The following is a 26,305-nucleotide window of genomic DNA, read 5'->3' as shown; positions in this document are numbered from 1 at the left end:
CTTCTGCACATAGTGCCTATGCCAGGCACACTCTAGGCACGCGCAGCTTTCCATCTAACGCAAATGCTGTTCGCAGATCAACTCCCACTCCCAGTGACTCCAGGATAGAAGCAAAATGCAGATGAGATGCAAGAAAAAGGCCCCTGCATGAGCATCTGAGTCTTGTTCTCTCTCTGCCCCATTGTTGGCTTAAATCTTGTTCTTTGAGTCACTTTTTCACTGGACTCAGCTTTAGAGTTAAAAACAAAACAACAAAGGATTAAAAAAACATATCTTAAGAGTATTTTTGGCTTGAATTTGTGCTCAGTTGTTTGGGATGTGGCTAAACCCCTTGCTTCTTCCCGTGGTTTCAGTCAAAGTGGCTTCTTTCAGGAAGGTATCCAGGTAAGAGAAATTAAAATAAATAAATCTCTCTGTTCCAACTTGTCTTCATTATCATTCTTTTGTTGTGTTGTTATGCTTAATTATGTGGGAATGTTTCTAGCTCTTTGGAACTCACCATTTAGAGTTATAAAATTGCACTGTGATAAATTAAAGGCTCAATATAACTTTTTAACAAGAAAAATGAGAATTTTTTTAAACACTCCCACCTCCTCACCACCAAATTTGGAGAATAAGGGAACTAGTTCATTGAAAGGAATGTGAACTAAGGAGTAAAAGAGCACGATTTTGTTCCATTACTGTTTGTACCTAGTAGATGAACTTGTGTAGATACTTTCTAAGCCTTAATTTTGCCATCTGTGAACTGGGAAGAGATTGTTCCGCTTTCTTCCTGTGTTCAGATGAGCATTGCAATAAAAGCAATAAACTAATGCAAAAGGAGTAAATTATTCTGGGTTCTTGTGATCTTGACTGACTTTTAAAATTCCTTTCCAACTATGCATTCTGAGATTATAAATAAGAAATGCATTCACTTTTTCCAGCCCACTGTGTTTAAATACATGTAAAATCCAAAGACCTCTTTCTTATCACAGTAAACCAGGCTATGATTTTTGCCTTAAACAAACTGCTAAACACCCATTTTCTCTTTTTATATTTAAGCTGAGCATATATTTTTTAAGGTCTTTCTATCTCTCCTCTCTCTGACCCATTACCCAAAGGTTAAGCAAACTTAAAAGTTTTCAGCCTGACTGATGTGGCTCAGTGGGTTGGGCATTGTTCTGAAATGCAAAAGGCCACAGATTCAATTCCTAGTCAGGGCATATGCCTGGATTACGGACTAGGTCCCTCGTTGGGGGCTTGGGAGAGGCAGCTGATCGATGTTTGTCTCACGCATCAGTGTTTCTCTCCCTCTACTCTTCTCTCCCTTTCCCCTCTCTGTAAATAAATAAACTCCTTTTAAAAAATTTTAAGTTTTCAGTGGTGTTATAGGATATACAAGGTTGAGTAATCTTTTAGTAGCACTGGGTACACTAGAGAAACCAAAACTCAATGAACCCATTTTGATTAAAAGAATTGTTGGAACTTTGAGAATAAAATAGTTCCCTTTCTTCTCATCAGCAGGATGAAGCCAATACCTGAAATAGCAGATTCTTAATAAAAACTAAGTACTTAATTAAGTACTTAGAAAAACTAAGTAAAAACTAAGTACAACTAAGTACTGAATAGTATAGTATCAAACATTGTTACCACTTTTTTCAAGAAAGGCTTTATATACTTTATAAAGGTATTTTTATTTTCAGGTTAATTTTTCTGTCAAAAGCAGTACTTCCGACGTAATTTGCCTTCTCAAAGTGTTAGAAACAAAACTGAATGCAAATTGGAGGTCTCTAGATTTCACTGGCCATTGGCAATAGATAAGGTTTCATTAATTATACCAGCCTAAATGCAGTTGGTCTGTCTCCTGGTGGCTCAAACAGGGCCTCCAGCCCCCTGACACCCTCCCATATCTCCCATTACAAGAGGGTCAACAGGATGTGCCCCCTATGTGTGCCTGAGCCTCACCCTTTCTATGAGTTTGGCAGAATCTGCTGGATTCTGATGATTCTCCTTCCTAGAGCAGCAGAGCCTCTCTTGGTATCTAGCAAGTGTTGCCTGCTCCTTGGGTATTACTGCTTCTTCACCTGGTGGATATGGCTAAATACACCAGATTTGTCAAGGAACCAAAGTCACCTCCTCTCCCTTTCTGTGGCACAGTGTTACAGCAGTCCTCAAACACTGTTATTTGTGCCTTGGTATTTGACAGAGATTTGGTGAAGTAGCTCTTTCAGTTTTTCCTTACTGGCTTCCTGGTCTCCATTAAGCTGAGCATCAAGGCTGTTACTAGTGTGGGTTCGAGGGCAGAGAGGTCCAGGCCAAGAACCAACACCTTTTCGTACTCAAGGTTGCCCTCTCCTCTGACAAGGAAGACTTCATCCTGACATTGGATCTCTCTTTTCTTGATATGAATGATCTCACAGAAGACTTCAACAGCCTCCACCAGAACTTTCTTTCAGGTTTCCCCCTCAGTTCACTCAACAAGACTGAACCTTCTGCGGTGGACACATCCTAAACACAAGCTAAGATCCCTACTAAGTAAGGATTTACTCTTGTTTTTATGAAAACCTCCCCAGACCAACCCGAGGGATTGACCTTGAGGTTGAGGATGGGAGCAAGGTGTCAGTGGTAAGGATGGTGGGGGGGTGGGGCGAAGGGAGGTTGACATGCTTTCAAGAAAGTGCCAGGGTGCTTTGTCTCTTAGAGTCTGCGTTCTCTCTGCAGAACGACATCTTTGAGTGGTCCAGGGACCACCGAGTCCACCACAAGTACTCAGAGACTGATGCTGACCCCCACAATGCCCGCCGGGGCTTCTTCTTCTCTCACATCGGGTGGCTGTTTGTTCGGAAGCATCGAGATGTCATCGAGAAGGGGAGAAAGCTAGACGTCACTGACCTGCTGGCTGATCCTGTGGTCCGGTTCCAGAGAAAGTAAGTGAGCAGACACCATAGAGCTGTCCCTCAGAGGACAGGTCCAAGAGACACAGAGCACAATGGACACAATTATATCCCCAAGTAGTTATCCTCATGGCACTTTCTCTGATGATTCGGTCTTCTTGCTAGGATATCTCTCGGTTTATTCATTTCCTTTTCCTCATTAAGTTTTCCCTGCTCACACATTTGTTTTTAATTTTAATTTGAAATGGATTTCCTTTACCCCCAGTGCCATTTCCTTCAGAACAATCTGCTTAGCTCATTTCACGGAATCTGTTTCTGTAGCTCCCTACTCCCCCATTCATGTTTCCCTGAGGTGGCAGGCAAGGAAAGGAAGATGCCATATTTTAGAGATACACCTGACTCCAACAGGACTGGACTGTCTTCGGGTACCCTTCTCTGTTCTCCTAGAATTATCTTGTAGTGAAGCCTCCCCTCCCCTCTTTTCTAGAAATGTTACACCAGTAGGTTTCTGTACAGAGAGAATGTGACCGTGGAATAGAGAGGCTCAAAGTGCTGTGTGCACTAATGGTGTCAGCAGGGCATATTCAGTCGTTTGCTGGGTCAATCTACTTTAAAAAAGCACATGGAGAAAGATTGCCTACAGTTGTGCTGGCAAGTAGACAGCAACCGTTATTCACCTTTTAACTAGGATGCTGGCATGGACTGTATCCATGTTGGTCTGGGTCTGTGAAGTTGGTCACCATGAGAGCATTTATAAGTGGGCTTTCTGCCCCAAAGCAATGGATTCATGTTTTGTATTCAAAGCTGAGCACATTGTCCCAAAGAGGGACAATTTATAGATTGCCCTTTGGTTAGAGCCTTGAGATAATATGGTGAACAAGTGGCTACTAGAGACCATGTTCACTGACAAGCAGGAGTCGTTTGAAGACTTGTCTGAATAGAATTGCCTAAAAATGGAAGTGGAGGCTGTATGTTTGTCTGACACAAAAGACTTTTCTTTTTTTAAAATTGATCTTGTGGGGAGAGGAGGGTGAGAGAGAGAGAGAGAGAGAGAGAGAGAGAGAAATCGAGAGAGAGACCGAAACACTGTTTTGTTAATCCACTTATCTGTTGGTTCCTTTTTGTATGTGCCCTGACCAGGGATTGAACCCACAACTGCAGTTGCATATTGGGACAATTCTCTAACCAACTGAGCTACTTGGCCAGGGCTAGAGATTCAGCCCTGCATAAAAGGAAAGGGTAGCTTAGAAATATGATCAATTTACCTTCAGCCTTTGTTTTTAGATAGGAGAGGGCAGTAGAGCAGAGTGAGAAGATGGTGAACTATGGACACAGACTGCCCAGGATTAAACTCTGTGGCTCCTCCTCCTACTAGCAAAAGAACTGACCTATCTAAGGCTCTGTTTCAGCTATAAAAAGGTAGTAACACTAATACCTAACTCCTTCTGTGTTTATAAGGACACAAAAAGGAAGTGTATGCGAACTGCCTGGCACATAATGAGAGCTAAGACCAGTGATAACTATGACACGGGTAGTTGCTACTCCAGAGGACTCCATGCATTTCCATCCCCCATTTTGATTGCACCACAGGGTCTTCTCTCTGCTCCTCAGTCCAGCTCTTTCAAGTGGACACACCTGGTGTCAATAGCCAAAAGTTTTATAACAGAAAATAACAAGATGTTTTCAATTAACAGTTACATGATTTGTTGATTTTGGTTTTCACCATGAAAAAATCTGAAAAATTCAGAAATGTAGAAAGAAAATCATCCACAATCCTAATACATATACACAGCCATTATTAATATTCTGTAGTATATCTTCCTATATTTTATGCATCTATATGATACATTTTATGTGACATCAGTCATACCGCGTATATAATTTATGTCTCACCATTTAACTTCAGAGTATATTGTAGGCACATTGTCAAAAGCTGTACAAGTTCACTGGTAGAGTGTCATAGTTTATTTAACCATCACTCTGACTGGATATGTATGTCATTTCCAATTTTGTAATATAAATGATGTTGCTATACAATTTAGTAATGCTTTGGGATAATCTGACCTTAGATTAATTTGAAGAGCTCAGATAAGAAGACAAAGGATCTCCCATTTTATTAATGAGAACTGAGCTGAGAATAATAGTCTGGGATTCTCTGACCATAAAAATGGAAGGGTTTTTTTTTTCATTTTTTCCCTGAAAAAAATGTGGTACTGTAATCTTATTCATTAGGTTTATACTCATGGTACATATGTCCAAAGACTATTTCTAAATTCAGACAGAAGAGCAAAGGCTATTTCAGCATGCTCCCTGAATAGTTATCTGAGAATATCTTCCATCACCAGTCTAGTCACCAAAGGAGGTGGTAACTATCAGAAACAAGCCACTCATATCATCATTTCATATATGTCATTTAGCTCCTGCTAAGATCAGTGCTGAGGATACATCTTTAAATAGGGTGGTCCAGGCCACACAGCAGTCTGGGAAGGGTAAGCAAAGGCCTATGGAATGAACTAGCTTCTAAGCTAAGACCTGAAAGATGAGGAGAAGTTAGATGAGGATGGGAGAAAGGATATTTAATGTTTTTCATCTCAAAGAACTGTATAGAGCCATTGAACTTAAGAGCTAGTAGGGACCTTACAAATTAGTTTTCCCATAGGGAAACTAATAAACAAAATGTAGATAGAAAGTTGGAAACGTAAGTACTGTCCTCATCTCTTTGGGCTGCTATAACAAAAATACCATAGACTGGTTGGCTTAGATAACAAACCTTTATTTCTCACAGTTCCAGAGGCTGGGAAGTCCAAGGTCAATGTATCATTAGATTTGGTGTCTGGTGAGAGCTCTCTTCCTGGTTCATAGGCAGTTGTCTTCTCATTGTGTTCTCACCTGACAGAAGGAGAAAGGGAGCCCTCTGGTGTCTCTTTTTTCTCATTGCTCCCCTGGGGATTCATTTATAAGGGCACTAATCCCATTCAGGATGGCTTTACCCTCATGATCCAATCACCTCCTAATGACCCCACCTCTTAATACCATTGGGATCAGATTTCAATATATGAATGTTGAGGGGACACAAGCATTTGTAGCAAGGTTATTTGCTCAACGGTCTTTTAATTATATCTGGCTGTTTGAAAGGCCAGTTCTCTGAAGTGTGGGTGAGCTTCATGTCCTTTGGTAATTATTCAGCCTAGAGAACATAGAGATCCATGATCTAAATAAGACGGAGAATCATTGAACTAAAGGAAAGGCACTTCTAGGTGATGGGAGGTATACTGACTCACAAAATCCCCCCAGGTTGCTGCAGATGAAGGAAATAAAATGTCTTCCCAGACACTCTCAGTCTGCCAGGAAAAGGGAGTGGTGATTCCCTCTAGTAGAGAATGCCCTGAGCCCTTCTCTTGAAGTGGCTTTTATTGAGAACGATATGTGCAGGGGTATACAGCATGCATGCAAGGCTCATCAATCAATGTCAAAAGCCTATGATTGAAGGAACTCAGAGATTTGCCTCTAGTCATGGTCTCGTAGACAGGGTGGCACCCATTTGGCCCTGAAACCTGGGAAACTGATCATATCCTATGCTCAGACTCCAAACATCGGTGCTCATTAACTCAAGGGCATTCTTAGCAAAGTAAGTTTCATAGGATTTAATGCATTCCTTTGCCAGGCCTAATTGTCCCTGGGAGCCGCCTGATCCCATTTAGGGATGTACCTGCCTTTAGTATCATCTCACTGACCCGGTCAGGCAGCTGGGCAGAGCAGCCAAGAGATACAGAGACTTCTTTCAGATAGAATGAGAACTCCAGCCATGACAAAGCCGAGGAATAAGGGTCTTTTGCCCCTTCTCTGTGTCCCCCAAGTCCTTCCCTGATGGCCCCTATGTGACTGTGCCTGTCTTACGTTGCCCCTGCCATCAAGGGGTCTAACCCATCATTGACTAACCAGCCATCCTCCGGGGCCAAGCAGGGTGATGTGAGGGAGGCAGGGGCTGCACCCCTGCCAGAGGGGCAGGTTTTGTCTCCTCAGTGGCCTGTTTTCCCAAGGCCTCCTTGCTCAGCTCCAGCCTTGGGGCCCTCTCGCCTGTTGGCGGGATGATTCCCAACATCTAGGATACACAGAGAGAGTACAGTGGTTTGGGCATTTTCTTGTTCATGATGCCAGCTTTACTGGTTCTGCCAGTCAGGCCATGGGGAGGAGACAGCTTCCTCAAGGAATGAGTCCTTGTGCTTCAGGGTGTGAGCCAGAGGTTGGATGCCATTATCAGTGGAACTGCCACACCAAGTCTCAGTCTTTGCTACCATAGGCTGAGTTGGAGCCTTCACAAGAAGCAGAGAAAGGTGCCCAGTTTTTTCAGGGCCCAGTCCTGGGTCATTTCAGTGGCACATCTTACAGAGTTCCCAGCTGCTCCCATATGGATCTCTGAGGGCAACAGTCCCTGTTCCAGTGTTGGTAGCCAGGGTTTGCAACTGATTCCACTGCCCTCCTGGGTGCAGTGTTTGTGCAAACAGATCCAGCTAAGTGCCACATGGATAGTTTCCTCAAATAAGGAAATGTGTAAGTGACAGAGACCAAAGATTTAGAGACTCCTCCTTCATTCAGTACACTCGCATTAATATTGCAGTTGATCAGTAACTTGTGCTTAGCCATGCTAATGACACCTCCCCAAAGAAAGTCTTGCCAGAGAGCGAGGCTTGATCAACTTTTCTTTATACAGTCTCATGAAGAGAGAAGATAATGGTGTTAAGGATAAAAGGAAAGTGATGCAGCTCAAGCTATAGTTCCAGGCTTTTTCTCCAAAAGATAATTTTACCAAGTAGTTAACTGGACTACTTCAAGTTTTGCTCTACTATCAAGCTGTGAATGACGCAAAGACAGGGATTAGGCATTGAGAAAGAGAGGAGCTAGTGGTATCACATCTAGATCCTGGCAACTTGAACTCCTGCCCTAGATCGTGTGCCTTGAAGGGCCTTGCTTTCCCTCCCAGGGTGGGTCTCCACCTCTGATCTTGGCCTGGCCCCCAATGTTGGGGGTGAGCCCAGAAGGGAGCTACTCAGAAGACCGGCAATGGGTCCGTCAGTTAGGAATTTTGTTTGGCTTAAACAAGGTGGATGTTTACCTCTCTCCGATATAAAAGAACTGTGGCAATCCAGGGTCAGCACATATTAAGTAGGGAACAGCATCCTTTTGTATTTCTGCTCCATGATGCTTAGCTTGTGCCTTTCATCCTTTCATTTAATAAAATGAAAGTTCAAAGTGACCACTAATGCTCTGACCAGAAAGAAGTTGGGAGTGGGGGAGTTGAGCCATTCACCTCTGAACTTTCCTGGAAGACACATAGCCTATCCACTTACTCCTCATTGACCTTATCTGTACTCAAAGGAAACTGGGAAGTGTAGTCTCTTGATAAATACATTGCCCGTCGAGTAAAATCCTGGTTTTATTTCTGTGGAAGGAAGGGTGAATAGATATGGGTTAAGCAATTAGCAGTCTCCACCATAGCTCCTTAATTGTTCTGCCTTGGTGAAATGATTGGCCTTTACATGTTTGTCAGTCTGGGAACATTTTTATGGAGCAAGTGAGCAGCCTCTCTGCTTCCCTTTAGTAAGCAGAAACTGGAACCTCAAATCCTCTTTCTGAGATGACAGAATGAGGATAAGATCTAGAGTCTGTTTTTCCTAATGTTTTGCCTATCCCATTCATTCCTGTCTTATATAAGAAATTCCATTAGAAGTAGCATGCACACACTGCCAGGTGTATTTTTGAAGACATTGAGGAGGATGCTAGTCTAGTGCAGACACGTAGAAACAAGGTCCTTGCCTCATCACTATGGTGATGGGATTAACTAAGAGAAGATGGATGGAATTATTCAGAAGAGTGCAGTGCTTCTGTTTTGTACAGTGCTCTGTGAATAGATGAAAATATATAAATCTTGCCACTCCAGGAAGGCACTTGAATGACTAGAATCTTTTTGAGGCCCATTTCATCTCCATTTGTCCCCTCATCTGTTATCATTAGTCTTTATTTAAAAGAATGAGCATGACATCTCTCAGTGATACCTTTCTCTTTATGACATTGTCACTCCTCTCTGTCTAAGCTCTAAGTGCGTCTCCCTGTTAGTGACCATTCTATAGCCAGGGCTGAGCAGGCAGACAAGTCTACAACTGACTCATCTTCATTTTTCTACATACTACTCATGGCCTTGTCTTCCACTTGGGCTCTCCCCTAGGGAGTGGGGTGAGTCACTGGGAATCCACAGGCAGCCTAACTCCATCACCCTTGAGCCAACCTCTTTGATCAGTCTTCTGTGTTGGGCTTTTGGGAGTATCTATACTTTGAGTCCATTTTCCTCAGGGCCCTACCAAATGTGTTGCTAAGTTAATGGAATGATTCTTGGCTAAATATTAGTGACTCTGAATGTTTGAACCCATTATAACCTTTGTAGTAAACTCATGGAAACTATCACCAAAGGAGAGGCCTTGGATAATGAGACATTCGAACACCTAAACATGGGTGAGATTTGCAGACAGACACTAAGGTGGGGCCTTTTAAGCACAACGGCTCTCTACCACTGCCTTGCTCATCAGTTGCCCTTATAAGCACTGCAGGTGTCACTTGGGTCCTTGATGGTCCCGCAACAGCAAAACGAAACTGGCCCCAAAGTGACTATCACTGAACCATGCTGTAGGAAAGCCCAGCCTTTTGGTATCCCCTCTGCCAACTCACACCTGAGTCATGGAGGCCATGAGGCACATGGTCTTTCTCAGGGTATTCAGCTTCCTTCTCATTTCTGTATGTATCACTTTTCATTCACCTGTGCTTTGAGCACTCACTATATACCAAGCATTGTTCTAGGTGCTGGGGATTAGACAGTGAACAAGAAGAGCAGCTTCTGGAGGTACCTGCTCTTTCTTCTGGAGCTCCCCTGGTTGGGTGTGGAAATGTCAGGGAGGAAGCCCTTCCGTGCATCTGCCACCTGCCTTTGCTGTTCCCCATTCCGTCTCCTGCCACTCAGCCCCTGTCTCACAACTCTGGTTGTGGTTCACTCCCTCCTGTCCATTGCCTCTTTCTGTTCACATAGCCTTTGTCTCTTCACTTGCCCGAGGGCTTTGTTCCTCCCTTTGTGCCCTTCTGTGTGCATAGGGACATTTTCTCTCATTTGTCACACCACATTCTCAATGCCAAGAAGTCCTTTCTCTTACCAATGGCATTAGAGAACAAAAGCCATTTAGCCTACTGCTGAGGCAGATTTTTGGGGGATGGGGGCAGGGAGAGGAAGGTTTTTTTGTCTTCTGGTAGTCTCTCCTCACTTCTTTGGTCTTGCTCTGATTGACTCTTTCCGTACGTTCCTTGTGTATGTAAATATTCCCTCTCCTTGAGTCTTCTCTTCCATTTTTGAGGGGCAATCTACCTTTGGCTAACAGCTCAAGCCCCAGAATCTTCTCTCCCACTCTGCCCTTGCCTCCAACTGTTGCATCTTATGCTGGCTCCATAAAAATTTTGAGAATGAAATACTTTTTTCCTTCAATTAATATCCCCTGCATCCAGCTGCGTTTGTCAGAGATTAAAATTATGAATCTCTAAGTTCCAAAGACATGATAAAAATCAACTGAAGAGGTGTGAACTCTATTTAATTATATTTTTTTGTGTTAAAAGTCAATGGAAGATGGAAGAAGTAAAACATCCTTTAACTGCTCTTATTAAACCTTTGGCGTTTCTAAACAGACTCTGATTGGTGTAACCAGAGAGCTGAATTTTACTCTGGAATACAGGACAGAGATGATTCAATACTGAGGTTGCAGTGTCAACATCCAAATTTCCCCATTTTAGTGGCTAAAAATCTGGGCAGGGGAGAAACCATTGTGGCACAAAATTCAATATCTTGTTTTGACTTTTAAAAAATTTTCCAAGTCAAAATGTCATATGTTTGACTCTGTAAGAGGAACTTTTCTGAGTAGGAGTTTGGGAGAACGCGTGCGCGCGCGCGCGTGTGTGTGTGTGTGTGTGTGTGTGAACACACCAACTGCATTAGCAGTCATTTCTCTCTCCCCACATTGACCATCCATTTCTATGTGTAAAATTCCCCTGGCAGGATGAGGAGACAGTTTCTTAAGTGTCTGGAACCTGAATACTTCACTCACTAGCATATTAGACATATCAACACATGTCGATGGATTCTGGAACTGCTATTTGTAATGTGTTGTCTTAGCTTCATTGTTGATGGCAATAAAAGCATCTTCATGCATCTTTGATATACTTCAGTAGCCTACTATGTACTTATGTTATGTCTTAACACACATTATCTCTGATCCTTTCAATAACTCTGTCATGTAGATGGTGGTCCCTGCATTTTTGACTTGAATCTAAATATTCTGGCTCCCCATGACCTTGATTAACCATGGCAAAAAAGAACAACGTGTTTCCACTAAATTATTCTTTTGCTAGTAAAATATTACTTTATTACCAAAGCTGAGATAAAATGTTAGCTGGTTTTAATGTAAAATTTAAATAACATGTAGAAGACAAAATAAGGTTAGATTTTATAAATGATATTTTGGTACAGTAGATAATCATTATTGGTAATATTTTTAAATTTTTTTAATTTTTAAATCATGTTTATTCTATTACAGTTGTCTCAATTTTTCCCCCTTTCCCCCCCTCCACCCATCCCACCCCCAACCCCCACTCCCACAGTCCATTCCCACTCTGTTGTCCATGTCCATGGGTCATTCATACATGTTCTTTGTCTAGTCCCTTCCCCTTCTTCCCAGCATTGTCCTCCTTCCCCATCCCCTCTGGTCACATTCAGTCTGCTCCATATTTCCATGCCTGTGGTTTATTTTGTTCGTTAGTTTATTTTGTTGAATAGATTCCACTTAAAGGTGAGATCATATGGTATTTGTCTTTCACCAACTGGCGTATTTCACTTAGCATAATATTCTCCAGTTCCATCCATGTTGTTGCAAAAGGAAGGAGTTCCATCTTTCTTTCTTTCTTTCTCTCTTTCTTTCTTTCTTTCTTTCTTTCTTTCTTTCTTTCTTTCTTTCTTAAATGCAGATTGATTTTATTTATTCTTTTGAAGTGTCAAAGTCAATTATAAAATATTAAAACATTTAAGTCCATTATAAAGTCTCAGCAATTAAGCCATCATGACACCAGCACAGGAATAATCAGGGAGATCAATAAAATATAATGAACATTCTAGAAACAAACCTATATATTTGTCTAACAATGTAATATATGATTAAATTGATATTTCAAATCAGTTGGCAAAACAAGGCTTATTCAACAAGTAAGGTGCATGGACCACTATTACTTGAGATAAAACAAATATAGAGCCCTATTTCACACATTATACAAGAAATACTCAGGTGAGTTAAAAATCAATATGTAGAATCTAAGGAGTTTTAGGAGAATACAAACTAATATTTTCCTTACCCTGAAGTAAAATATTCAAACCCAGACACTATAAAATAAAATATTGACAATATGACTATATTAAACATTTAAGACTACATAGTAATATACATATATTAAAAAAGTTAAAGAACAAGTAATAGAATGAGAAAGTATTTGCCACACATTTAAAAAAGGGTTGATAGTTTTTTTCTTTTTAGGGAAAAAAATTCTATAAACCTTTAATTAATAAATGGATAAAGAATACCAAAAAGTCATTTAAACCTTTTTAAAAATGATAGAAATGGGCAAGAAATATACGAAAACAGGTTTAGTTTTAATAAATAAGGAACAATTTACACATCATTGTCACAATCAGATTAATACATATTAAAAATATTAGTAATATCAAGTATTGGCAACTGTGAAAGGAACTGGGTATTCATAGACTCTTTTTCATCACTTTAAAGCAGTCCTTTTAGCATATTTTGCAATGCTGGTTTGGTGGAGATGTATTCTTTTAGCGTTCTTTTGGGAAACTCCTTATTTTGCCTTCCATTTTAATTGAAAGCCTTGCTGGGTAGAGCAGTCTTGGTTGCAGGCCATTGCTTTTCATGACTTGGAATATTTCTTGCCACTCCCTTCTGGCTTGCAGTGTTTCTGTTGAGAAGTCAGCTGCTAGGCTTATTGGGGCTCCCTTATATTTTACTACCTCTTTCTCCCATGCTTGCTTTAGGATTCTCTCTTTGTCTTTGATATTTGCCATTTTAATGATGATGTGTCTTGGAGTGGGCCTCATTGGGTTCCTCTTGAATGGGACCCTCTGTGCTTCCTGGACTCGTGTGACTTTTTCTCCTCCAATTAGGGAAGTTTCCCATCATTACTTTTTTAAACAGGTTCTCTATCCCTTCCTCATCCTCTCCTCCTTCTGGTATCCCTGCTATATGGATATGATTACATTTCAGGTTGTCCTGCATTTCCCTCAATGCCTCTTCATTGTTTTTGAGTCTTTTTTCTTTTTCTCGCTCTTTCTGGGAGCTTTTTTCTACCTTGTCCTCCAGCTTGCTGATTCAGTCCTCAGCTTCATCTAGCCTGCTTTTGATTCCTTCTACTGTGTTCTTCAACTCAGAAATTGTACTCTTCATTTCCTCTTGTCTCTTATTGATAGTTTCTGTCCTTTTTCATACTGATATAGTTTGCAGTAAGTTCCTCGTAGTTTCCCTGTAGTTTTTAGTAATTCTCTCTGAGCTCACTGAGCTCATTAAGCTTCCTTAGAACAGTTGTTTGGAACTCAGTATCTTGATAGTTTACTTGCCTCTGTTTCATTCATTTCTCTTTCTGGGGATTCCTCCTTTCCCTTCGAGTGGGGGGTAGTTCTTTGTCTTCCCATTATTTGTGAGACTCTTCTTTTTTGCTTCTGATTCTTAAATTGATCTGTCTTGATTTCCTGACTTTGTGGTGTGAACTTCTGTGGTTCGAGACTGCTGTTTTTACTTTATGGATCTTCCTCTGATGATGTCAGATGTCGTCCCTCTCTCACCTTAGGCAGTCTGAGACTTCCAGTAATCTACTGTCTGTGGCTGTCTTTTTCATCTATTAATCTAATCACTGTGCAATCAGCAGACTGGCTTAGACAGCTCAGGGCAGGGCAGAGTCCCTCCTGAAGGTGGGCATATTAGGTCCTCTCACACTGCTGCCACTCAGGGGAGTGGTCTCTTCCTGAGCAAGATGGTTGCTGCCATATGGGGGAGGACTCAGCAACGGGATCCCACCAGTTACTTTCTCCGTTCTCTCCCCAAAACCTCCATCCCCAGTCTCTCCTTAATTGTCTCCAGACCACTCTGTGCCCCCTTTAGCCAAGGATCTACTATCTGTGGCTGCCACTCTGCACTCAACAGGTGACTTAGACTGCACAGGACAGAGTGGAATTCCACCTGGGGCGGGGCTATGGGTCCTTTGATGCTGCTTCCCCTCAGGTGGAGTGGTCTCTGCCTAAGCAAGATGGCTGCTGCCGCATGAAGGATGAGTCAGCACTGAGATCCCGCCGGCTACTCTCAGTTCTCTCTCCAAAGCCTTCTTCCCCAGTCTCTCCTCAGGCTTCTCTAGTCCACTCTGCTCCTGCCTTTGCCGGAGACCAGGGTAAGTGGCTGCAAATAAAAACTTATGCATTGGCCATTTAAAAGGCTCTTTGCCTCTCCAGCTGCCTGTCTCTGGCAGAGAGCAGCCCTGCCATTTTTCACAGCTGGCTGTTTTATGTGTACTTTTTGGGCTCTGGTGCTGTATGCTAAAGATCCTTGCTTTTGATTTATACCTCACTCTTCTCAGGAAGACCTAACTGGCCCTTTCAATATCTTTCTGGTGCTGCCACCTGTGAGTACCCCATCCACCTTCTTGAGTCTCTACCACACTCCTTACCAGTTATATTGCGCCAAAGCCAATTCTTCTGTCTCTGAGGTTACAAGGCTCCTCTCTCGCTATTGTTCAGTTGTTTGTTCCAGGTGATTTCTCCACAATTTAGTCTTAATTCTAGATTGGTCCTGGGAGGAGGTCAGTGTTACTTCCATTCACTCCTACGCCATCTTGATTCCTTCCTCTTCAGTTAATTTCCTCCCTCTATTTTTGTTGAAGTGAAAGATCTAACAAAGTGAGACAAAACCCACTTTCCTACCCAGAATCCTCCTACGTCTTATAGAACAGCAGGAAGGTAGAACAATCACATGTGAATCTGATGTATAAACAGACAAATTAAGGCGTGGGGCATGTTACGCATTTGTTGTTCTTGCTCTCACTATTCTCTAGATTTATTCAATTACTACTAATCTAGAAAGAGAGTCATATGGGAGAAGGTGTGCAAACAAGAAGTGCCTGAAGCCACAAATGCATATATTTAAAGTAAGAAGTAGACTAGTTGACTTGAAACAGATCCATTACTTACCATCCAACATGTAGTTCTTGCCATAAAATGATTTGCAAGGTTAATGTCCTTTTGGCAGCTATTTTGTGGAACTTTTAAGGCTAAGTCACGTTTTTAAATGGAAAGGCAGTGATTCATACGTATTTGTGAAATTCAGATACAATTTCTCTTACTGATGCAGACTGCCGATGGCAGAGTATTATGGCGACCCCTTGTCAGTTGGCAGTTGGAGTGAAAATGTTGTCTTAAGTAATGAATTTATTGATAGCTGTTTCATTACCCAAGGAGAATATTTAGATTAGTCATGTGCAGGCCATCTTTACAGTGCTACCAGAGAGCTTTTATTTGACATAATTTAGTTGTCTTTCTCAGGCCCACCTCACCATGTGATATCCTATTGAAAGTATCATGGAATGTTGATGGTGAGAGGTAAGAGCTTTTGTTATTGGCACAGTGTACACAGGAGTGCTGGAGAAATTAAACCCTTGCTAAACTAACCTGGATGGAATTCTCAGCCATTTTTTCAATTCTTTGTCAATAGAAAGGATGTCCAGAGACAAGGAAGAGCCCTCAACCACAAGGCTGCACTACAAGATGCTTTGTGAGTTGCATTAAGGGTGTATATTGAAAAGTAACCCTTCCTGGAGCGCTCCATTTGGCTTTGTTATGTACTCACTGGAATCACTCCACATAGCGCTGCTTGATGTCCCATGTGCCTTCTATGTCCTGGAGGTATTTTGAAGGTTGGAAGAGAGACACAATAGTGGGACTTGATCTATTGTGTAACATTGATGGCATCATATATATTATACAGTAGTCCCCTCCATATCTGCGGTTTTACTGCCTATGGTTTGTTACCTGCAGTACTGCAGGTAACTACTGCTAACACAGTGCTTATGTTCAAGTAACCCTTATTGTAGTGTTGCTCTGTTTTATTATTAGATATTACTGTTAATCCTTACTGTGCCAAATTTATAAATCAGACTTTTTAAAACATGTTTATTTATTTATTGAGAGGTGGGTAGAGAGGGAGAAAGAGAGGGAGATAAACATCTACATGCAAGAGATACATTGATTGGTTGCTTCTCACAGGTCCTCACTTGGGGACCTGGCCTGCAACCCAGGCATGTGCCCTGACTGGGAATCGAACCAGCAACCTTTCAGTTCACAGGCCAGTGCTCAGTCCACTGTGCCACACCAGCCAGAGCTACAAATCAAACTTCATTATGGGTATGTACGCATAGGAGAAAAACAGTATACATAGGGGGTTCAGCACTTTTCGTGGTTTCAAGCATCCACTGGAGATCTTGGAACTCACCCCTGTGGATAAAGGGTGAATATTGTATATATTATCACATTGATGACATTATATAAAGTAACAGACATGCATTCATAAATGAGGCAACTTTTTAAACTGTGTGAAGCACAGGCAGGATTATTATTTATGTTGACATTGGATTGTTCATTCATTCAGTCAGTCAATACAAAGAGGCAAAAGTAGTCTTTGAATCAAAAGATCCCACTTTTATTATTCTCTGAGGTTCCATTTTCACACCGATGAGTGGTGATAGTGGTGATAGCTACCTTGCAAAGTCATTGGGTGAAAAAATTAGTTAATTTATGTGAAAATTTCCATCACAGAGAAGTCGGGCAGTAAATACTTGTGCAGTTAACCACACATACAGCACTACATGGAAGCCGTTCCATCTCTAAAGACCATGGGTTCTAAAAGCCTGTTCATATGTCCATTTTTTTCATAACTCCCAAGTGACTAAGAGAAGTTTAGGGACCAGTAAGCAGCTGCATCCCCATGAATAAAAACATAAGTGCGCCCTTCAAAGCTTTAAAGCATGGGGCACTCTTCCTTACATTGTATTGAGCATCTTCCCTCAAATGTGGACTTACTCTGTCTATAGTACCTTCATTTGCTACCTCTGTAGACATTTGATGTTTTGCTGATTTGGATGGCCCTCAACCCAGCAACTTTCAGCTGATAGAGCCACCCTTGCCTTACAGCAGACTCATCAGTATTTCTTCGCCATGCTGCATGTAAGTTCACGAAGCTGAAGCCAAGGAACATTGTTGATTTCTACTAACATTTAGCCATGACCTCCAAAAGTTGCTTTTTTCATTTCACTAATCTCTGTTCCTTCCTTTTTAATCATTATTTGATCTTTGGACTTAAGAATTCTTGCTGCTGTGCTATGAGCTCCCTGTAGAATTTGGCATTCTCTGACCACTTTCAGTTTTGAAAAATTATTTCTACTTTTGTTGCCATCAAAATTGTATCTTTTTTGCAGCATTTTATAGGTACTCCCTACTTTTACACTTTTCAAATTGATGATGTTACTGATGTTCATAGAATATCTTACAACTGAACACAAACCCAGCTAACAGTCGCCTGACTAAGGAGCAATGTGTGGCAGAATGATTGCTTATGGCTGCTAATACTATCTGCCACTGGTGGGCAGGGCTGATGCCCTTTTTCCACCCTGCTTTGTTCGCCCTGCAAATTTTTTTAAATAAAATATGTGTAAGTAGAGGCATTTCTGTACTAAGGGGTGCGGAAGATAGAAAGAGAAGGAAAGAGATGGTTCTTGCTTTTATTAATTTTATAATTTAATTGGGAAGAAAATGCACATGCTTCTAAAATAGCCGGAGACTTCCAAGTCCATATATATAAGTAACACTGCAATAGATGATTACATTAAGAACTGAGGGTGTTCACTAATAGAATCAGGTCCTTAAAGTCTACATGAAAGTGATGGTTCTTTGTAAGTAGCAGGTGGAGACCCTTCTCCTGCTACTATCATTCTCCAGAAACAGAGTGTATACTTTTGTTATCACTTTTTTAAAAAATTAATTTGAGGGAGAGAGAGCAACATCAATTTGTTGTTCCACTTATTGATGTATCCATTGGTTGATTCTCATATATGCCCTGACTAGGGATCGAACCCACAACCTTGGCATATCGAGATGACTTTCTGACCAACTGAGCTATCCTGCCAGGGCCCAACTTCTTTTACATCCTTCAGTAAATGTTTACATTTTTCTAAATACAGATCTTGCATGCTCTTGTTTGGCTTATTCCTAGACAGTCTATAATTTTTGTTGTTAGTGTTAACAGAAATGTTAAATTTTTATCCCCATGAGAGGGACAGGGAGTAGATGCCCAGGCCCATTATCTTACCTCCCTTGATGTCCCTCCCAGGTGAACAGCATGATCTGTCAGGTTGCCCAGACTTTTCACAGAATGTCACTGGGAACCATACCTAGAGAGGATGTCATCGAGGTTATTGGCCGAAGGCATGCAAGCAGGAAGCAGAGGGCTTCCAACCCTGAGTCACCATGGAAATAGCTGACTTAATCAGCTTTAGAAATTAAAAATTCACTTTCCTTCTTCCTTGCGTTTTTTTTAAAGAAATGCTTCCATGAATTTAGAAAGTTTTTAAAAAATGAATGAATGAATAGGAGCATAGGCTAATGCTCCCTTCCTGAGGAAAGGACCTTATTGTAAAGAGTATTGTAAGAGTCGATTCTTAATCTAAAATACTGAAATTACAAAGATTAGAAGGGATAAATTCCTAGTGAAAGAGAGACCACTGAAGTCACTCTTAGCCCACTGATTGAGGAAATCCTTGTTATAAATTGGCTGTGAACTGTTTTCCTGTCTAAGTCACTTATTTCCCACACTGCCTATTTTCATATAAAAACAATAACAACTCTGTCACAAAGACACAAAGAATCTTAGTACTGAGATAATGTGATTTGTTGCAACATGCTCATTAACTCAACTGAAGTGTGCTATCTCTCCTCATACTGGCTTTCTATTATTAACCTACTCTTATATTGTCTTTCATTTTAAAGTAGAGTAAAACAATTACTCAGATGTCCAAACCATCAAGAGATTTAGAGAAACCATATAAATATATATATATATTTTTTCTTTTTTCCCAAGATAAACAGACTTTCCAATTCTGCCCAACTAAGAACCTAGATTTTGAGCATAAGGTAAACTTTCATTTACGAACAATCGGAGAGCCAGTATTTGTTCCAGTGGATTGAGAGAGCAGTACATCATATGTGATGGTAATAACAACACTTCAGGCAAGATATTACGAGTCTCAGAATCCCAGGTGGTGGTGAGGGGGTTTCTGATCTTGAAGGCCAAGTGTTGCCAGAGAAAAAGAGGAATAGAAGTTGGAAAAGACCTAATGCAGGTGCTCAAACAGAGAGAGAATATTAGAACTGTGATGGCTCAATTTAATATGCAGATATTTTGTGTGTTCTTTATGCCTTTCCTCATTGTTATTGGCACCAACTACAGGAGAAAAGGAGTGGGTAGGGATCTTAGGCTTATACCATTCAAATCTGGTATTGAAATTTTGGGTCCAAGTTGTCTTGGAAGAAAGGATGATTAACATGAGTGAGTGCGGTCCTTGTCTTTTCATTGTCATCAGCATTTAATGTGTCCCACCTGCAATATTACGGAAAACTATGAGGTTACACTGCATAGCGTGTAAATAGACAAAGATTTTACTAGGTGAGCCCCCTTAGGTCCTCATTCAGAATCTTTTAATCTTGAAACTACAAAATTCTAATAAGTTCAGTTATCTTTCAAGCCAACATCTAATCTTAGAATAACAATAATAGCTTCCAGTTGTCATTTTTATTATGTCTATAATACTTTATTCATATTGATTTGAGTGCACTGTGTATCCACTATGCACCACACTTGCTCTCTGTGCATATAATATATATCTCTCGTATCTTTACATATGATGGAATCTGAGGCTCTGAGAAGTTGACTCAGTAACATTTTGTAAGTGGCGGAGCTGGTATTTAAGCCAGCTCTGTCCAAATCCAAAGCACTTCTCTTTTCTACTAAGTGTTGTAATAATATTCATAGAGAATATTTGTTCTTCCTCCACATCATCCTCTTGTCTACTTACTTTGCTTATATGCTTTATATTTATTGCCGTTCTTAGTTATTCAGAATAAGAAATTATACTTACCCATGAGGTAGAGATGCCTTGTGTTTAACACCTTTTCATGACTTCCCTAGTGGAAAGCCTAACTGTTATCTCCATGACCCCGCATGCTTACCTTATTTCCTGGTACTTCCTATCTGTACTTCACTCTCCAGTCATGCTCTTCCCCTGATGCTAGTTTTCTGGCTGAGATCTGTGCTACTCAAAGTGTGGTTTTGAGACCAGCAGCATCAGTATCACCCGGGACTTGTTGGAAATGCAGGCTCAAGCCTCACCCCAGACCCCAAATGATTCACACACACAGTGATTGTTGGAGAAGCACTGACTTACAATGTTCTTGTCATGTTTTTCACCTACACACCCCTTACTCATTCTTCAAAACTCACCTCCAGGAAGCTGAGGTCCGCAGCTCAAGGACCCTCTCAGTGAGGGTGTCTCCAAGCATTTAGGCTTTGTATGTAGTAAAAATAGCATATAAGCTTTTCCTTTTAGGAGGGATCTGTGAGATCCTCCCTGCACAGTTTTCCAACTGCACATCTGTGTGAGGCAGATTTTCTTCACAGACTTCAACTAAAACAATAATATTGCAACAGACTGGCTGCAGAAGCAGATGTGTCGATCCAGCTGCTTCCATTAAGTCAGACAGATAGTTGTAATTATGTGAAATGATGCCATTCTTCACACAAGCCTTTTAAAAAATAGTTATTTTTCATAAAAAAATGTTATTTATGTGAATGTGTACTAGTACACATTAACTATTCATCATTATTTTAATGAACCAATTTAATATTTATTTTATAATATTAACAAATATGTTTTGTATCATACACATTATATGTGATGTTATATTAGTAACATACATTTACATTTAATATTTAATGAATTAATAAAACATTTCTCAGTTTCAGTTTCCCTTACAGTAAATATTGATGGATATGTGATAATCCCTATAAACAAAAGCCCTTTGGGGCTCTCAATAATATTTGAAAAATGTAAAAGTGTCACCCCTGGCTGATGTGGCCCAGTGAGTTGGTTGGCATCCTGCAGACCCAGTCAGGGCACATACCAGGGTTATAGACCAGGTCTTCAACTCGGGGGAATTCGAGAGGTGACCAATTGATGTTTCTCTCCCTCCCTTCCCCTAAAAATAAATAAATAAATATTTTTAAAAAATAAATAAAATCCATTGTCTTACGGTGAGCTGAGTGCTTTTCCTCAGCAGGTCTGTGGAATCATGGGCATGTTTTGCCTTTATGCTTACCATGCTCCATTAAAGTGATCCACCTGTATGTCTTTCTCATTAGACCATAAGCTCCTCAAGGACTATGACTATGTCCTATTCATTTTTCTATTTACTGAAACTAATGAAACTTAGCACCTTCCAAAATACTTTTGGAACTGAGGAGGAGTATGTTTATTGTCCAGTCTGTTGAGAGCACTAGACAACCTGTAGCTGAGAACCAGCCTTAGGGATGATGGTTTGTGTATGAGGCTCCAAGGCATAGCTGCTGAAGTAGGCAGCACACAGACAGCATCAACACCAGTGGAGGTCCTCTCCCTCAAAGCATGTTTCGGCAGTCTGGAGTCCTGCCTCCTGGGGTAAGGTAGGGAAGTTCCATGAGCCCATTGCCCATTCCTGCACAGTCTCCTCGTGTCAATAGTTACCTTCTTCAGCCCTCGTGGTGCCTCTGTGGTGCCTCTGACCCTCCATGGTATGGTGACAGGACTGCAAAAACATACATGGTGCAACAAGAGACCCATTTGTCCATGTCTGGTGAGAACTGGCCTTGGCTAGCTCCAGTGTGAAAGGAGAAGGAAGGTGATGTGTCTTCCATACAACAGGGTCCTGCATCAGACCAAATTCTACCACAGTTCGCAGTTAGGGACAAAAACAGCCATGCAACACACTCATAAACTTGATGAAGTCCTGCCTCCTACTCTTGTGGACACCCCAACGAGCCCCTTGCACGAAAGGCACATTGCAGGAGTCTCAGCTGCTTGTCGGAATCCAGAGGCAGAATTCCGCCGCTGGTGGGGCATGGGAGGGAGCAAAACCTTAGGTGTTGTCACTCTGAGGCATATGTGCTGCCGAAGGGTACCTGGATAGGATTTCTAGCCAGCCCACATATTTCAACTCCTTATTTTGCCTGTGAAAATTCATTTCCCTTATCCTAAGTACAAACTCTTCAGTGCTGCTTATAGATAAAAAATAATTGAAGCCTATAAGAGACCTCTGGTTTATGAATTATGGGAATTTGTTAAATGCTAACTAAGCATGCCTGAAGTGTGGATTCCTGATTAGAGTACTTGAAATGTTAATGAACTGCCCCTAGGGTGAAGAATAAAACTAACGCCCACACACCCTATATCACACTGTTTATGCTGAAGTATCTTCAAGTAAATTACCATCTGTATAAAAATATCATTAAGTTCAAATACACACACTGTGAGGAAACTAAATTGAATATTTTCTCACCTACCTGAAACTCAGCTATTCCTCACTCAGTAATTTCTTTTCACTGGTATGAAACCAAGAACCTGAAAATAAAGAGAACCATCATAATATTGCCAGATTCACATTATTTCACGGAATCCTCTATGTTCACCCTCCACCTCCACAGAAATAGATTTTTGAATAAATGTCACAATCCTAATAAGTTTGCATTTTTAATCTCAGCATAGGAGACCCTTGTCTGCTGTCACCCAAAGCTTGTGTGTTCTTCATTTACACACAAATTAAACAAGCTCCCTTCTCTGGTTTTCAATCCCTTCAGTAGATTAAGACAAACAAGGTAGAAGGGAACAGAGAAGCTACTGCAGGTGGGAACACGAATAGATGTGACAGCTTATCAGCACACCTGAAAATAAGGGAGGAGTCAGTAAGATTTAATAAATAAATATGAGGGTGATCATTTTGCAGTATATACAGGTGTCAAATTATAATATTGTGCACCTGAAATTTATATAATGCTATAGTAATTTCACCTCAATTTTTTAAAAAGTAAATTCAGTCAAGACCAAGAGCTCTTCACAGCTCAGCAGATACTGTGAGCAAAACAGGGAACTCCCAGTAATGTTTCTAAACTCACTCTTATAGTTTCAGACACCTGCTGAGCCCCACTGTAGGCTGTCTGGACCTGCTTTGTCCTTGGAATTTTGGCCACTTGTTCTGCGCATTTCTCTGTACACTCCAGCTGGCTTTGGGCAGGTTTATTCTGACAGCACCTTCCTCACACCTGCACTGTGTGTATCTCCTGCTTGGGGTGTCTCCATTGCTGCTGAAGCCTGTGACACCTCTCAACACCCATGTTCACAATCCAGAATTTGGGTGGTGGCAACTAAGCAGGAAGCAGGTAGCCACATCTCCTCTGATTCTCCTCCCAGAAGGAATGTTCTGAAGCTCAATGTTCACGTGCCCTCTTGGAAGATGGTCCCACTAGATGGAGATATCAGGAAGTGGCCAGCTCAGTAACAGACTCTCCTGTTGGCCCTCATACCTCCCCTGCCTCCCATATTCTGTTTCCCCAAAATGACCTTCCTCCATAAAATAGCAGCATATAAACTTTTTCCTTAAGCCCTGCTTGCTGAGAAGCTCAAGCAAAGACACCCATCACCATCAAGGTGTGTCAGGTTTTGTTCCATGAACTCTAATTAGGAAGACAGAGGATCCAAGATGGTGGAGGAGTGAGTGCAAGCTACACTAACCTCCTCCCAGGACCAAACTGGAATTACAACTAAATTATAGAGTAGTCATCCTGAATAACCAACCTTATAATCATGGACAGACAGAAGAAGTCACTTCACCGCAACATGACTGGTAGGGAGTACAGAGGAAGCATGAGAGGGCTGGCTGGACACCCACGGGCAGCAGCTGAAGTTCCAGAGGGATATTTCTGCAGTCATGGGGTTCCCCTAAGAAGTGCAGGGTCTAAACCCCAAGCTTGGCTCCCCAGCCTATAGCACCAAAGCTGGAAAGAAGCCCAGATAACATCCAGCTATGAAAAGCAGCAGGGTTTCTGCCTTCCAGGGAGAGATGGCTGGAGACACAGAGAGTCTCTTAAAGGGTCAACAGACAAAATTTCATTTGTAGCCACTTACCCTGGGCTCCTGCAGAGGTACAGCAGAGTGAACTAGACACACCAATTACAGCTTGAGGCTATATCTCTGATCAGTTTCACAAGGCAGAAAATACAAAGCAGCCAAAATGTGAAGGGAAAAAACAGACCCCAAATGAAAGAACAAGAGAGTTCTCCAGAAGAACTAGATGAAATAGAGGCAAGCAGCTTATCCAATGGTTTAATGATTAAGATACCCAACAGCATGAAAAAAGACAGAAACCATAAAAAAGGACCAGTTAGAAATGAAGAATGCAATATCTGAAATAAATAATACACTAGAAGGAATAAACAGTAAGTTGGATGAAACAGAGGATCGAATACAAATCAATAAATATGACATTCCATATTAACAAAATAAAGGATTAAAACAACATGATCATATCAATAAATGTAGAAAACACATTTTATAAAATCCAACACACATTTATGATAAAAACTCTCAGCAAAGTGGGATTAGAGGGAACATACCTAAAGATAATAAAGGCCATATATGACAAGCCCATTGTCAGCACTATACTCAACAGGCAAAAACTAAAAGCATCCCCCTTAAGATCGGGAACAAGGCAGGGATGTCTGCTTTCCCCTCCCTTATTCAACATAGTATTGGAAGTCCTAGACATAGCAATCAGACAAGAAGAAGAAATAGAAGACATCCAAATTGCAAAGGAAGGAGTAAAACTGTCATTATTTGCAGATGACATGATACTGTACATAGAGAACCCCAAAGATTCCACCAAGAAACTACTAGAACTGATAAATGAATTCATCAAAGTAGCAGGATACAAAATTAATATCCAGAAATAAGTTGCATTTTTATATGCCAATAATGAACTAACAGAAAGGGAAATTAAGAACACAATCCCATTCACAATCACTAAAAAAAGAATAAAATACCTAGGAATAAACCTAACCAAGGAAGTAAAAGACCTGTACTCAGAAAACTATAAGACACTGAAGAAAGAAATTGAAGAAAATACAAATAAGTGGAAGCACATACTGTGTTCGTGGATAGGAAGAATCGACATCATTAAAATGTCCATATTACCCAAAGCACTCTATAGATTCAACACAATTACTATCTAGATTCCCATGACATATTTCACAGAACTAGAACAGATATTTCAAAAATTTATATTTGAATCACAGAATCACAAAAGGCCCTGCATAAGACAGTGATCCTGAGAAAGAAGAACTAAGTTGGAGGAATCACACTACCTAATATGAAACTATCCTGTAAGCCCATAATAATCAAAACAGCCTGGTACTGGCATAAAAACATTTATATCACTGGAACAGAATAGAGAGCACAGAAATAAACCCATGCCTTTATCGTCAATTGATATTTGACAGCGGAAGCAAGTACATACGATGGGCGAAAGATAGTCTATTCCAGCATTCCCCAACCTTTTTGGCACCAGGGACCAGTTTCATGGAAGTCAATTTTCCCATGGAATGGAGGTAGGGGAAATATGGCTTTATAGCCTGTCATAAGATGCAGCTTAATTTTCACTTGCCCCTCACTCATAGGGTTTTGATATGAGCCTGCAAGCAATTGGTTTATTATGGTCTCTATGCAATCAAGTCTCTCTGCTAATGATAATCTGTATCTGCAGCTGCTCCTCAGTACTGGCATCACTGCGTCAGCTCCACCTCAGATCATCAGGCATTAGATTCTCATAAGAAGCATAGAACCTAGATCCCTCACATGCACAGTTCACAGTAGGGTTTGCATTTCTATGACAATCTAGTGCTGCCAATGATTTGACAGGAGGCAGAGCTCTGGTAGCAATGCAAGCAATGGGGGACAGCTGTAAATACAGATGAAGCTTTGCTCCTCACCCATCACTCCCTCCTGCTGTGCAGCCCTGTTCCTAACAGGCCACAAATCCATACTGGTCTGTGGCCTGGGGTTTGGGGATCCCTGATCTATTCAATAAATGGTGTTGGGAAAATTGTACAGATACTGCAGTAAAATGAAACTAGACCACCTTCTTATGCCACACAGAAGAATAAATTCAA

General features: G+C 41.0%; 1 protein-coding gene across 1 annotated transcript in view; it reads left to right on the top strand.

Moving 5' to 3' along the window:
- The window catches only part of SCD5 (stearoyl-CoA desaturase 5), a 155,359-nt gene that overhangs the window by 112,815 nt on the left and 16,239 nt on the right, over positions 1–26,305 (top strand). The window contains exon 3 of the mRNA XM_054582334.1: positions 2,701–2,906. Within this exon, the coding sequence (XP_054438309.1) occupies positions 2,701–2,906 (206 nt within the window). The remainder of the gene's footprint in view (positions 1–2,700; positions 2,907–26,305) is intronic.

This window comes from Pteronotus mesoamericanus, unplaced genomic scaffold, assembly GCF_021234165.1.
Source record: "Pteronotus mesoamericanus isolate MK-2021 breed Mesoamerican mustached bat unplaced genomic scaffold, CSHL_Meso_final contig_69, whole genome shotgun sequence".
Classification (NCBI taxonomy): domain Eukaryota; kingdom Metazoa; phylum Chordata; class Mammalia; order Chiroptera; family Mormoopidae; genus Pteronotus; species Pteronotus mesoamericanus.
Note: the sequence above shows the minus strand (reverse complement) of the source record. Positions and strands in the feature narration are given on the sequence as shown.